The sequence below is a fragment of the Coffea eugenioides genome, chromosome 2 (assembly GCF_003713205.1).
Source record: "Coffea eugenioides isolate CCC68of chromosome 2, Ceug_1.0, whole genome shotgun sequence".
Lineage (NCBI taxonomy): Eukaryota > Viridiplantae > Streptophyta > Magnoliopsida > Gentianales > Rubiaceae > Coffea > Coffea eugenioides.
In genome coordinates, this window is record NC_040036.1 from 28,170,412 (window position 1) to 28,185,615 (window position 15,204).

The 15,204-nt window shown below is 34.8% G+C and overlaps 2 protein-coding genes across 9 annotated transcripts; both read left to right on the top strand.

Moving 5' to 3' along the window:
• The first annotated feature begins 1,420 nt into the window (after nt 1-1,420).
• LOC113761617 (protoheme IX farnesyltransferase, mitochondrial) lies at nt 1,421-6,280 on the top strand. Its single transcript, XM_027304685.1, has 7 exons — nt 1,421-1,815; nt 2,361-2,490; nt 3,268-3,405; nt 3,527-3,660; nt 4,888-5,013; nt 5,442-5,545; nt 5,739-6,280. The coding sequence occupies exons 1-7, from the start codon at nt 1,532-1,534 to the stop codon at nt 6,119-6,121; spliced, it is 1,299 nt and encodes a 432-aa protein (XP_027160486.1). The 5' UTR covers nt 1,421-1,531; the 3' UTR covers nt 6,122-6,280.
• Nucleotides 6,281-10,061: 3,781 nt separating this feature from the next.
• LOC113761018 lies at nt 10,062-14,863 on the top strand. 8 transcript variants are annotated; one of them, XM_027303810.1, is made up of 6 exons: nt 10,062-10,307; nt 12,032-12,075; nt 12,712-12,744; nt 13,328-13,941; nt 14,257-14,382; nt 14,471-14,863. In XM_027303810.1, exons 1-6 carry the CDS (start codon nt 10,276-10,278, stop codon nt 14,657-14,659), a joined length of 1,038 nt encoding a protein of 345 aa, XP_027159611.1. In that variant the 5' UTR covers nt 10,062-10,275; the 3' UTR covers nt 14,660-14,863. The 8 variants fall into 8 exon arrangements, with proteins under 8 accessions (XP_027159611.1, XP_027159612.1, XP_027159613.1 ...); XM_027303811.1 differs by having other exon boundaries at nt 10,063-10,307; nt 12,724-12,744; XM_027303812.1 differs by lacking the exon at nt 12,712-12,744 and having other exon boundaries at nt 10,064-10,307.
• Nucleotides 14,864-15,204: the final 341 nt, after the last annotated feature.

Sequence of the window (15,204 nt, forward strand, 5' to 3'; positions counted from 1 at the left end):
AATAGTATCGCCTACTATTCAAGAATTGATACAATTGTGTATGTCAGGATAAGCAATAATGATTAAAATCCATTAGACTTTTAATTTTTTTTTCAAAACGATAATTGATTGTATTGCTTTCAAAAGATGTACAATTACGAGGAAATGCTCGAGTTAACTTTACATTCAGTGTTTTTGACACTGAGGAAACAAGAGTTCCTCATCTAAAGTGATACCTAAGGCATAGTTGCTAATCTTAGAGCTTAATTGATTCTTATCATTTTTAACTAGACAAAAAGAACACATATGAAACAATCATCTTAATTGAACAATATCTTCCACCAAAGTAGCTAGTCTGATGTCCCGTGCCTTTAGACTTTTAACGTGAGAGAAAAAGGAAACAAAAAGAAATCATCTTGAAAGAGTGAGAAAGAAATGTACTCAAGGAAGAAATATCAAGGAATTGTAGAGAGAAACCAAGAAAGATTATTGTTGTTACATCAAGAGTTTTCTTCAATCTGCCTAAGAAGAAAGAAATATAATAGTAGTATGGATCAAATCGTAAAACTATATAGTTTTCATGTAATAGAAATTAGCGAACTAGGAATAGAAGAACTTCTTACTATATTATGAACTAACTATATAGTTAAACAACAACGATAAGCCACAAATACAAATTCAAGAAAGTTAACAATAAAAAATTGAATGAATTGGGTCATGATACTGGAAAGAACGAGCTGTGTGTGAAAAAAGTGACTTGCGAACCACCAAAATTGGTAATTCATTTTCACAAAAGTCATGACCAATTAATTACACGTGATCAGTTTGTATAAAAAAAATTAAGTACCCACCAGATGGAATAATGGAACTGGAGATTGCATATCTTGCAACTGCAGCATCATCTCTAGGCAGAGCAACTAATTGTTTTCTTTCCTTATAATTGCTTTCTCTTTCTAAGTACACCTTTAATGCACCAAGAATAACAAGATCACAGAAGGAGAATCAAGAACAATCTTAGCCAGAGACCACATTTAATACTTTCAACACTGAATAGTATTTTCAGACGTCAAACTCCAATTTTTTCAAACAAACCCTGAATAATATTTTAAGATTATCGAATAGTCATTTGAGAAAATTATACCAATATGGTGCTGCATATTTAAAAAAAAATAATAATAACACACCTTGTCATTCATCTACACTGTATGAAAGTTATGGATAAAAAAATTTATTAAGCATTCAAAATGGATTTATTTTTTTTTTTGGTCAAAAATCACAATGGATTTATTTGATTTATCAAAACGGACGTTTCAACTTAATTCGTATGATTTCTTTCATTTGTAGAAAAACGTGAGAAAATAAAAGTGTAGAGACCAAACAGAATTAGGTCGAACATTAAGGACTTTTAAGTTAAATAATCCTTTCATTTCCTCCCATCACTCGCCTGATCGGTCTGCACGATCCAGCTCCATCCAATCCGTTCCCGCCGTCCCAAGGGAAACCTCCTTTGATTGCTCCGGGCAAAATTTCTTTCAATCTGAAGAACTGAGTCATGTGGAGAAACTCACTGAGTTTCTCATCTAAACTCGTTTCTACAGCAAACCCGAGAAATTACAATTATGCCGTCGGATCCTCGCTCTTCCACTCTCAATTCTACTCGGCAGCCGCCAGCACAACCTCCTTTGCTTCCGACTCCCTCAAGTCGGATCCTAGTCGGGCACTCGGATCTTCTTTTCTTAACACGACGTCGTTGTCTGCGTTTTCGGCGTCGAAACTGAAGGATGCCGTCAATTATTACGGCCGCTGTTACTTTGAACTATCCAAAGCTCGCCTGAGGTAAATTTCATTATTTTCTATATGTTCGTTAGTTGTTTTTTCTCTTCCTGTTATAGTTTGCTGAATGTTCTTCGATTCATTTACATTTCCGATTAAATTTGATTAACTTCGGGTCAATATTCAACTGAATTTTGTGCTCGTATATTGGAATTGATTTTTAAGATTTAAACTGCTATCAGAAGAAAAAAAAAGAATCTTGGTCGAATCAATACAATATTAATAAGGTTATTGAACTAGAAGAACTTAAAAAAGAAAAAAACTGATCTGCCATTTGTGATCTAATTTTTTTTTATTAGTATAATGAACTTTCGTGAAAGGTTCAGAAATTTAGTAAAATCTTGCTGCTGTCACATTGGAACTAAACTATAGGCGCTGTTGCAGCAGGATTACGATCATAGCTTATATTGATCATCTTAATTTTGCAGTCTTAATATGATATATGTAATTAGTCTTGACATGATATAACATGTAAATAGTTTTAAAATGCCATAGAGATATATAAAAGCAGAAAATTTAACTTTTTTTTTTTGAATCGTTGTCCGTAGCCTGTTGGTGGTAGCTACTTCTGGAACTGGATATATTCTTGGAAGTGGTAGTGCCATTGATTTCGCAGGACTTTGTTGCACATGTGCTGGTACAATGATGGTTGCAGCGTCTGCCAACACATTAAATCAGGTTTTCATCTTCTGGGCCGCATGCTCATCTCTAACGTGGTATTGTTGCTGTTATTAGTAATTTGTGTCTTCGTTGCTTTATCTTTAGTATTGTCCCTTGCAATTGTGTTATAGTGTTTAGTATTCTGTGTTGTATTGGAAGTTACAGTATGAAGAAACCATGTAATCATGCTTGTTTAAGTGGAGAATTCAGACATTTTTGGAGCCTTGCCTAAATGCTGCAGTGTAATGACTGGAGAAGTATCTTCAGTACTATGAAACGAGACTCTTCCTGTTGGATGCAAAAGACATGTCTGTTTAACTTTCATGGGCCCATTTTGCTTCAGGAGATTGAATTGTGGGAGTGGGAAATATCTTGTTGATTTGGAGTTTATGCTTGGCAAATAAGAAATCATTGACCTTTACGACTTTAATAAGTGCATGAGTGTGGTTTAAATCCAATAGGCATGATCTTTATTTCTGCGGATCTATAATTGAAATCGTTCATCAAACTATAAAACCAACTTATTTATTGTGTTCATCATCCTGTGTCCCCTGGTGTGAGGTTTATCCTGTCAGAATCTTTTTTTTTTTTTTAAGAAATAGCATCTTCCATATGGCATGCTCTTTTTTTTTTCAATCAAATTTTCCTGTTCTATAAAGTCTGGGTTACCATGATGTGGATTTGGTGTGTCTGCATTTTTGTACATTTTTTGTGTATCATGTGGATTTGCTCATCTCTTAGTCTCCCTGATTGGATTGAGAATACCACTCATTTAAATTCACATTTTCGTGTTAGGTTTATGAAATTAATAATGATGCTCTAATGAAGAGAACCAGGAACAGACCACTTCCTTCTGGTCGTCTTACAATTCGTCATGCTGTCACCTGGGCATCTTGTGCTGGCATTGCTGGCACTGCTTTGCTGGCTTGGAAGGTGGTTGGATAATTTGAATATCTGGCCTGCTCAGTGTCCTTTGTTTTGGTTCTGTTTGCTAATACTGTATCTGTGGTTGGAGTAACTAATGTGAGCATCTCATATGACAAGGTATTTGCAGGCTAATGTGTTGGCAGCTGGGCTTGCTGCTTCTAACCTTGTGCTTTATGCATTTGTATACACTCCACTGAAACAAATGCATCCAATAAATACTTGGGTTGGAGCTATTGTTGGTGCTATTCCGCCTCTTCTTGGGTAGTTTTCCCAGTACACCTTTGGTTCTAATTGCATATCTGTGATCTGTTTGTTTCTTTTTCCTTCAGTTTATAGGCTAACATTGTTGGCATTTGACATTTTCTTCCTTTTTGGAGGAAGTCTTCTTTTTAGTAGACTAGTAATGATTTCTTTTCTATTATATTGTTTTATTCTTAATTTTTTGCGGTTTTTTGGGGGGTGGGGTTGCTGAATAGACTGGTCCAAGAGGTTGCATTTCAATTTTGAATTGTGTGGGTAACCAAGAGGGAAAACAGAACTTTGAATTGGGTGTTAATAGAGAGATGTTGTGCCTGGTCTAGGACATTAATGCTATGTAAAGAGTTGACATTTACAGGTGCTGCACTGGTAAAAACTCCATTGGATTATGTGGTCATTGAAGGGCTTAAGATATTTTGCCATATGCTTGTTGCACGCTTTTTTCAGGATGAGTTGGTCAAAAAGAATTCATTGAAACAATGTTAAATGAATTAGTACGGTAAATACTGAATATGATCTTTGTTTCTGCTCTGAAAATTTGAACAAGTTTCACATATTGCAGTACCTTCTTTCTGTAGACATCTACAATTTCTATGGAAAAATCTAGTAGTACAAGATAGGTCATCCATTTTATTGGGAAACCACAGAAACCCAGTTTGGGATTTTGTAAGTTCCTAAGTCGAATATTATGCTGTTGCAGTTTTAAGGTGATCAGTTGAACAGCTGTGTTATACTTTAGGTCAAAATAGATGAGGTTGATTGCATTTTAGTGGACAGTTTCTTTGATAGTTGCAAACTTAGTAATGATTGATTTGCCTTTTATGTGAATGTTCTTGTATTTGCATTTCTTTTTCCTCTTATGGAAGTCTTGCCATGTACTTTCTTAATTTTGGGCCAAATTGTATAGATTTCTCTCTCTCTCTCTCTTTCTCTCTCTCTCTCTCTCTCTGTGGGTGTGTGTTCTGTAACTTTGGTTACTGTATCAATATTATAGAATAATTACTTGTTGATGCAACGTTAGAGTGACAAATTGACATGAGAATATGACATCTTTGATTGTTGAGCTGCCTCTTTGATAATGATTAATTAAAGGAGAGCAATCTTTTCATTGTTTCGTTATCCCTTGTCCTTGCCATTGAGTACATTGAAATAGTTATTAGCTGATTTTTCTTTGGGTTTGGGTTTGTTTGTTTGACGCATCATATTAACTGTTTTTATTCGTAAATTCAGGTGGGCAGCTGCTGCTGGCGAGGTATCACTCACCGCTATGATTCTCCCTGCTGCTTTATATTTTTGGCAAATACCCCATTTCATGGCCTTGGCATATTTATGCCGCAAAGACTATGCAGATGGAGGGTATGTACATAGGGTATGCAGATTGATATGTGAAAATCCACGAGAAAATTGTGTTGATTAAATATTCTAAGTTAAAATTGTCTTAAATGTTGTACGGTTTTAATTAGAATTCAGATATGTGAAACAGCCACCAGAAAATTGTGTTTAATTGAAAGGAAATCTGCTTGCAAACTCAGTCGTCTCATACTAGTATTTTGTATCTTAAAACCTTTGTATTTGTAGCACGTGGATGTAAGTTGAAGTCTGTAAAACAAATGGAAATGTCTAGATTTTTTTGAAATGTTGATATTTGACAAGAATATGGGTAAGTTCATGGACATGTCTGCTGATTGGTAGTCTTACTTAAGCTTCTTGATGTTGCATTCAATTAACGGCATCCAGTTTGCCGTTGTTATCCTAATTTGTTATCATTTGTGGTGTGCTGGCAGGTTTAAAATGTTCTCTCTTGCTGACGCTTCTGGTCACAGAACCGCCATGGTTGCTTTGAGGAACTGCTTGTATCTGCTTCCACTTGGTTATCTAGCCTATGACTGTGAGTGACTGAGTTCATAGCAAGATTTTGCCTAAGTGCTTTGATTCTCAAGTTACGAATGTGTCTTATTACTTTGTTTCATTTAGTCTTGGGTATTGCTTCTCTGACATGAACTGGGGCTAATTTTAATGCCCTTTTTTCTTTTTGGGGATAACAAGTGCAAATCTTAATGGTTAATGTGATTAAATTGCAGGGGGGATAACTTCTGGCTGGTTCTGTCTAGAGGCAACAATTCTTGCTCTAGCAATCAGCGGTACTGCCATGTCTTTCTGCATTGATCGCACCACCAAGAGTGCCAGGAGAATGTTCCGTGCCAGCCTATTGTATCTCCCGGTGTTTATGTCCGGGCTTCTGTTTCACAGGCTGCCAGATAACAAACAGTACCAAACAGCACAAAATTTACTAAGGTCTCTTGGTCTTTCATCATCCTCAGCATTGCCGCTTGATGGGACTGAACAGGTCAACGAGCAGCATAACGTTCAAAGTAGAAAAACGGGTGCACGAGGACCACCAGTGGCGTATGCTTCCGTTGCTCCATTCCCTTTCTTACCAGCTCCGACTTACGTTACACATTGAGAATGAATACATAACGAGTCTGCACTCTTTTTTTTTTTTTTTTTTTTGAGGTACAGTTCATGTTTGCTGCCTTCCATTATATGGAATTAAAATAATAAGTGAAATATTCTAGCACAATAACTAATTCTTGGTTATTTACTTGAAGAGCTTATATGTGCTGATGAACGCGTATAGCGTAAATGTTTAAAGCTGAGGGAGGTAAAGCATATGGTGTTCCATATGCATTTCAAAACCTAATTAAGGGGTTGTTGTCAACCATACGCTTTTCATTTCATACCCTAATTTGTATTAAGAGCAACATTTACATTACAGACGTCTGTAAGATTGACCGGTTAATAATATAATTTAGTGCTTGGAAAATACTTTCACATTCAATGAAAATGAGAGGGGGAAAACTGCATCAGACCACGCTTGTCATGAGCAAACACCACAATCCTGGTGGAAATAATAGCTAGCAACCACGACCTGTCACAATCCCATTGGAGACACCAATTAGCGACTGCAAACCATTACCAAATCGATGCACCTAAATGACATGTAAAAATGAAAATGAAAACCAAAATGAATCTCAATTAATCATTTCCCTTGCTTATAGCAACGTCTCCAAAATTTTTAATGGGTTTTCGGTGCCTCAAAAACGGACAGCAAATAGGAATGAAGCCAAACATTTAAAACGGTTTTAGAAAATTGCAGTTAAAAACCCAATGATTTGTCCTTTCAAATTATACAAGTTCCTTTCTCTCTTTTTTTTTTTAGTTTATTATAAAAAGTAGAATTTTCTCAAGAAAAAGAAAATTTGGGAGATGAAGTCGGATGGGGAGAAGGTCTGAGTAATAGTTAGAGTCTAATGATTGCCGTCAATAGACAAATAATTTGGTAGTTAAAAACCACGGACAATGCTTTAGTAACGATAGTTATAGTAACGAAGCAGTTTTTACCTTATATATAATAAGTTGTTACACTCTTAGCGACCATTTGATTATTTGTTGAACCCATCCATCTAAATAGGATAACACTTAAAAATAAGGAAGTAAGTTTCCCACCTAAAATAGTAAGTTAACGGTAATAAATTAGTAACTTTTATATCTCAAAAGGTAAATTGAAATAAATATTAAACTTACTTTTTAAATAAATAAATTACTACTTGATATCTCAAACTTTTTTTAGAGAGTAAGTTTAGTTCAAGTAATATGTAATAAAAATTTGCCGTATTATAAGTTTTTAATCAATTTCAATTTTTAAAAAGTTTGAAAGTTTGGATAACAATAACATCAAATCTTCCTAGTTATATATAGAATATCACTTGTTTATATATCACAATTTTTATAATTTAACACCTATGAATATAATAAGATGATAAAGTTTTAATAAATTTACATCTAGGACACAAGCAATGATGGAGCCAAGGGGGGGCTGAGGGGGGCCATGGCCCCCCCTAAGTTTTGAAATTTTTAATTCATAGTATGTAAATATATGTATAAGACAAAGTTGGCCTCCCCTAATTTTTTACAATTTTAGTTTATATTATGAGAGTTATATATATGTGTGTGTGTGTGTATGAATTAGCCACATTTGATTTAATTTTTTCTTCAAAAAAAGTTATTTATTTTTTATTGTGCTAATTATTTAACATTCAAAAAATTAAACATATAATTTCATGATCCATAGTAAATTAACCCAATTTGATATATTATAATAAAAGACTCAATTCATAATTATGAATGGGCTAAAATAAAAATAATTACTTTATTGGTCCATATACAAATATACAACTTAGCCTAATTGATAAAAAAAATTAAAATTAGTGATCTATCCTCTTGTTGACCCATATACAAATATACAAATAATTACTTGAAGGTTTGGTGAAGACAAGAAATTGAGTGATCTATCATGTTGTTGATAGATTGATTATATTTGTTTTCACTCTTTATGTATCAATTACAACTATAGAACAGACATTTTCAATTATAAAAATAATCAAAACAAAACTGCAAAACAAGATAAAAGATAATTTCTTGAATGATTGTCTAATAATATACATAAAAAAGGGAAGTTGTTCAAAAATTTAGCACTGATTCAATTATAGATGAATTTAGTTATAGGAAATAATGTAAAGCTCAATTTACTTTTAAGAAAAGAGGTTGAAATTTCAAGGTGTGCGAACATAACTTTTATCTTTTTTTTTAATTGAAAATAGTTATATTTATATTGCACAGTTATATTTTTGTTTTTGCACAAGTGACGTATTGGATCATTTTCTCATAATGTACAATTTGGATAGTTTGTAATGTTATAAGATATTTAATCAAAGGTTATTTCTTGTTCTAATTTTTGTTATGACTATGCTGCATATTTATGAAATAGACATACCTTTATAATTAAATTTAATATTTGATATTTTAAGATGTCATATATTTAAATCGATGAAAATTATTTTGAATATAACATATTAAGATAATTTTGTTCAAAAAAATTTTGGCCCCCCTCCCAAGGAAAAAATCCTGGCTGCGCTCTATAGTCTATAGAATGGACATTTTCAATTATGAAGATAATCAAAACAAAACTCCAAAACAAGATAAAAGATAATTTCTTGAATGATTGTCTAACATTGTACATAAAGAAGGAAGTTGTTCAAAAATTTACCATTGATTCAATTATAGATGAATTTAGTTCTATGAAAGAACGTAAAGCCCAATTTACGTTTAATAAAAGAGGATGAAATTTCAAGACATGTTAACATAATTTTTATCTCTTTTAAATTGAAAATAGTTATATTTATATTGCATAGTTATATTTTTGTTTTTGCACAAGTGACATATTGGAGCATTTTCTCATAATGTGCAACTTAGGTGGTTTGTGATGTTACAAGATATTTAATCAAAAGTTATTTTCTCATAATGTACAAAATTTTGCGGGCCCCACACACGATGTGAAAATCGATCCACAACTTGTGATCTGGACCGCACAAAATTTTTTGGCCAAATCATGACCATTAACCGTTCAGACCGTCCCTGCCCCTTGTCCAGTATCTCCCGTCTCCCATCAAGTGTTTCTCTCTCATCGCTGCTTTCTCCTCTCATACCCAAACCACCGGACCACTACGGCTACTGTACCCCTTGTCGATGATCTTCTCCTCTCCGCAATGCTTTGAAACCCGGACCGGCTTGATCGGTCGAATCGCGAACCGGTCATGTGTCTGGTTCGGTTCATAATCTGTGTTGACTTGGTCCAAGAACCGGTCAAACCGTAAAAAATCGTATAAACCGTTAAACTCGAATCGAACCGTAAACCGTAGTTTTTCAATTTTTTGATAAAATTGACAGAATTTTGACCGAAATTATCTAAGCCTAGCCTTCAATCTTCACTCTTCGGTCTTCCTGCTTCCTAAAATTGCCGTCTCTAATTCCTTCTCCCCTTAATGGCTTAATCCTAATCCTTCTCCAAAGTCCAAAGTCCAAAGTCCAATCTTGATCCATAGCAATCAGTAAAAAGGAAGCATGAAGTTTTTCTACTCACCGCATCGATTCTTAGCCAAAAAACTCTGGAATTCAAGCTATTATCGGGTTCGTTTATCTTTTTCCCTTTTTTTTTAATCTTTCTTTGTTGATTGCTGGGTTTTAGGAACCGTCCCCTCAGCCCTCAGTGGTTGCTGCTTTTGGGAAAAAGATTGAATTTTGATGCTTGTAGTTTCATGTTTTGCCTTGCGATAGGAAGATCGGAGGCAATATGTGAATTTCTGGATTGATATTCTGTGAATTTTTGTGGGTTTTGATTATTAGTTATAATTCTTGCACTGCAGTTATGAGTTTTGTAGTTGTAGATTGGTCCAGTTGCAGGTGGTAGATCTGATTCTGTAATAGCTGATTGAACTATACTGTTATCTTCTTTTGGTTACTAGTTCAGGTGGAACTTTTGTTGGAAGGGAATTGTAGTAGTGTCGTATTTGAAGAAGAATGATGATGCCGTAAAATCCTATTTCATTTTTGTAAGTTGTTGCTTGAAAGATAAGATAGTGTGAATAAATTTTTGTATATGTTTGTAATTTTCCTGCTCCAGAGTTGCACAGCTGATTGGTAAATTTTTTGTTGCTTCATTTTGGTTCGAACTTAGCAGGACTATGAAGAAACTGAAAGGATCTATCTTCTTTTTTCACTATGAATTGGTTTACGATACTTCCTGATATTCGGTAATGAAATTTGCATGCGTACGTTCAATGTCTTGGGGGAGCCTCTAATTATACAATTTGTTTGTTGGGCATATGATCTTTATTGACTTGTCATTGCAGCAGCAGCCTAAATGATTAGATTATATTTTTTCTATTCCTCCATTTCATAGACTAACTTGGTAAAGTAAAAAAAAGTTGAAAAACAAAAGATCTGGTTTGTTCTCAAATTAGATAAGGTATTTTTTTTGGTTTGTCCTCAAATTAGATAAGCTCATCAGTCTGTTTGTCCTGTAATTTTTGTTTTGTTTTGTTTTTTTACTCGTTAGTTGCCTTTGTTGCCTGGCTCGAAGATTGTAGCAAAGGTGAATCAATAGGTTAATCTATTATCTTACTGTGGAGACTGCTAGCCAAGAGAAAGTGCGAGTTTCTGCACAAAATGTTTTTGAATAGGCTTTTGTGAGTGAAAGTAAAAAAAAAACCTCATATGCACATGAACTCCAGTAGACGTATGTTTCCTGAAATTCCACAATGATAAAGCTGCAAGTCTTCATAAATTTTGCATACTTGTTTCTTTATTACAGTGATGGATCGAGTAAGGATTTGTACCATTTTAGATAGAAAGTTTCATGGTCACAAGTGGAAAAAGTTCACGGATGTTGACTTCAAATCATCATGGAATTAAAGAAGGACGAATAGTCTTAAGCATCATTGATTCTACTAAAATTACTGCAATGCATCAAATCATTTTAAATTTACAATTGATCCACTATAATGTGTCCCGAATCACTAGTAGCACTAATGTTTCATAGCCATGCATCACTAGGTGTATATTTTAGTTTTGGCAATTATTACAAAACTAGGATTATCTTTTGTTAAGGTGCCATTGGATGTCTTCTTGTTACTTGAGAAATTTGATACAAAATTTCCCGTCCTCCTTGGCTATGTATTAATTTATTTGTTGAATATTCATAATTAGCTATGTATTAATTATGTGCATAGGTGTGTGTGTGTATATATATATATATATTTATTGAACCGGGGTTGAACCGGTCCGACCGGTTGAACCTCGACCCTTTCACTTCGTCGGTTCAATTGACGGTCCGAGTTTTAAAACATTGCCTCTCCGTTATTCTTTGTTTCTTGGTAAAAAAATTATCCGGACACAGCATTTTGTTTCTCTCTTTTTTTCTGGGTACTTACCAATCTGTTCCAAAACTTTTCTTTTCGGACCACTACGGCTGCTGTACTCCTCGTCCATGATATTCTCCTCTCCGTTATTCTCTATTTTTCGGTAAAAAATTATCCGGACACTCAGCCTTTTATTCCTCTCTTTTTTTCCAAGTACTTGCCGATCTATTCCAAAAATTTTCTTTTTTCATATGCTTTCTGTTTGGATGGACTATGACTGTCAAGAAAATAACATTATCGAGTTCTGTTGGTGCTGGTTTCAAGCAATCATCTTTTTTTTTCCAGATACATTGCAGATCTGTTCAAAATTTTATTGTTTTTCCAGCACTTTCTATCGTCAACTTTTTTTTTTCTTTCTTTTTATTAGACCTGATATAACTAAAATCATCTATTTCTGCTTTATCTATGCTATTCTCCATATTGTTGTTAATTCTTACAGTGAGCAATTTTTACAGTTTTTGAATGGCATGAATTTTCTCTTCTTGTGGAATATTTAGATTGATATTATGCTTATTGTTAAATTTGCTTGTTTTTAATACGTATGTTTTTCTTTTTAGGAGACTTTTTGGTGCTTTTGTTGTGCTACGTTCTCCTTCACTGAGTAAGTTTGCTAATTCTTTTATGTATGTATTCTTATCTTTTTAATTCCTTGAGCTCTGTTTTAGTTGGATTGATGATTGTAGAACTTGTAAACTGCTTTTAGAAGTACTTTATACATGTTTCTGAATAAATGTGTCTATTCATGAGCAATTTTCTCTTAATTTTTCCTTGGATTTGAATATTTCTTCATGTTTCCTTTTGTTTCTGGTTAGGTTTTTACAAAGATGTATGGTGATTTTTTTTGGAAAAGGGTGCAGCTTTCTGGCTAGAGTATTACGGCAGATGAAAGTTGTAAATAGGCTAATTTATTTTGTTCTGGGTTAGGCTATGATGATATGGTTTTGGTTTCATTAGATGTATTTCAGGCTTTAAATTGATTGCCGTATCTTGGCGAGGCAACCCTGATTGCATTTGAGGTTCATTCTTCCCTTCAAATGCAATGGGTCTGCAGCCATGGCGGTACTCTCATCTCTGCCTGACTTTTGCTGACAAACATGAGCCTTACTTTAAACTACCATAATTACTGCTTAATTTAATTAAAAAGATTTGATCACTGATTCCTGTTTTTCCGTATGTATAATAATTTTCAGATAATGACAATTTCTGATGTTCTTATTGGTTGTTTTCACCTTTGAAGCAATCTCTACAGAGCTATACCAAAAATTCTCAGGTGTGCTACTTTGGTTTATAGTTATAACTCATTCATCATATGATGTTGTACTTATGACAAAGCTTTAGCTTTTTTCCTTTTGCTTTATACTATCTTGATCATGCAAGAGAAATTGCTTGATGCTTTGGTACAATTCACATAGTGACCCTGATGAGCTTTTGTCAGTGTGCTTTAAATTTTTGAGAAATTTTGTGGTCAAGTGTAGAAACTATATGAAGTTTAGAATGAAATTTCTAACTATTCTACTTTGCTATTAGATGATGGCTAGACTTTGATCTGTTTTGTCCTATATGTTTTATGAACAATTCACTATGTATTTCTACAATCTATATCTATTATGCATATTGTTGTGCTTTTCAATGATGTCTCTTTCCATTTCTCGATCCTTAGTTACGTTTCAGGCATTATATAAACAGGGCATAACTGGGCATGTAAATTTTAAAATTGTTCACCGCGCACTTGCGCGGTGATCCCTTCCTAGTTGTCCTATATAGTACTACACGTCGAACTTGAATTACATCTACAATTTCAAGGCACTGTTCATATTGAAATTAGGTTTCCTTGTCCTTCGAAAAGAAATTAGGTTTCCTTGCCATGGCTTCCGGCAGCGACGATGAATGCATGACCCCTGAGCATCTACTCGAGCATCCTGAAATGAAAGGCATGATCCTCGAGCATCCTGGAATCGAGTCGGAGTTTCTCTCGCATGTCAGAAGCCCAGAGATCAGCTCCCAAGAGAGGAGCAGCAGCGACAAAGAGAGCCTCGCCTTGGAGAGCATCGGCAGCAGCAGCAGCCAAGAGGAGAGCGGCAGCGACAAGGAGGGCGAGGGCAGCGACAACAAGTTGGAGAATGTCTGGAAGAAGCGAAATTTAGAGAAGCTGCCTGAAATTGCTGAGGAGGCAGAGGAGGAGGAGGAGTATCGGAAGGCAAAAGAGTGGAAGGAATGGTGGGATCGTAGAAAGAAGGAAGCGAAGGAGTTTGACTTGGAGGGCTGGAAAGAGAGGAATGGGGACCTCAGCCATAAATCAAGGGAGCAAATTCGGGAGGAACTTCAGGAGTATTGCAAGTCGGTGCCCTCTTTTCCATCTAACCTTGGTGCAATTGGTGGATTTGACGATGTTGACAAGTCTTTCTTCGTCCACGATGTAGATCCCGAGTTATGGGAAAAATACATGGCAGAGTGTCGAGAAAGTGAGGTTAGTAGATCAATTCCAGTCCTTCCTCTTTGTCTGTTTTTTTTTTAATTTTTTTTTACTTTTTTTTTATTTAGGGTCTGTTTAATTTCTTTGTCTTTGTATTTTAGTATGTTATGCCCTCCTGAAATCAGTTCCATTAGATGCACCGTGCAGTTTGCAAAAATTTTTGTACTTCATTTACCAAAGACAGACTCTCAATAGGACTCATGAGTTTTTGCTTTATAATTTTGTTTTTTGTATATAAGTAATAGTAAAGGTATTATTCCATTTGTGCTTCACTTGCCTTGTTGATTTGGATGCATGATGAATGAACAGGGATTTGATGTGGTTACATATCCGGGTCCTTCTCCGTACATTCTGGTTAGGCCAATCACCTCTTATGTGGATTACCCTGAACTGCATCAAGAGCTCATCGAGTTTGCTACTAGGGCCCTGGAGGAGGTGCGTTCCATTTGCATTTTTTGTGTTTCTTTGTCTATTTTTTTCACCTTATTGTTGAGTTTCTGAATTCTATGAATCACTCTTGCAGAAGCAACCAGGATACCAGTTTTTGCATATTGAACGGGTAACTGGATATGCTTGTTCTGGTTACATGTACAATATCACTTTTCGAGCTCAGAGTGCTGATGATCCTGATGGAAAAAGCTTTCAAGCCAAGGTTTATGCTGGAATAAATAAGGTGGAGGTTATTTTCTGCCGTCCGAAAGTTGAAACCTAGTTTTTGACTGGTTTGAACATGAATAAATTTTAACATGGTTACATGTTTTAGGTATTAGACGTGCTAATTCCTTAAGTTTGCTTTCAGCGTTCTTGACATTTGACTTGTATCATCCAATATTGCTTTTTATGATTGTTACAATCTCAAATATAATACATTGTCAGGATCTATGCAGCTTTATTTCCACTTGAGTAACTTTCGTTCTGTTGGAGCTCTTAATTAGTAGTGAGGAGTGGAGTGGCATCCTTCATGACTCATTCTTCCGGGAGCATTGTACTGGGTAATAATTATTGGTTTTGGCAACATTGGGTCACAGGGTGTAGATTTTATATGATTGGCTTTGCTTAGTGAATAAATTTGATTTCTGGATATGTAATTGTGAATCTTTTGAGATTTGATTTTAGAAATTTGCTGATGATCTGTTGCACTTTTTGTTGATGAACCTTGGGGTTTAATCTTAAAAATGAATTAGGATCACGACTATTGCATACTCACTTGTTTTGACATACCTCTTTCTATCATCTTTGTATGCCCCCTTGTTTGTT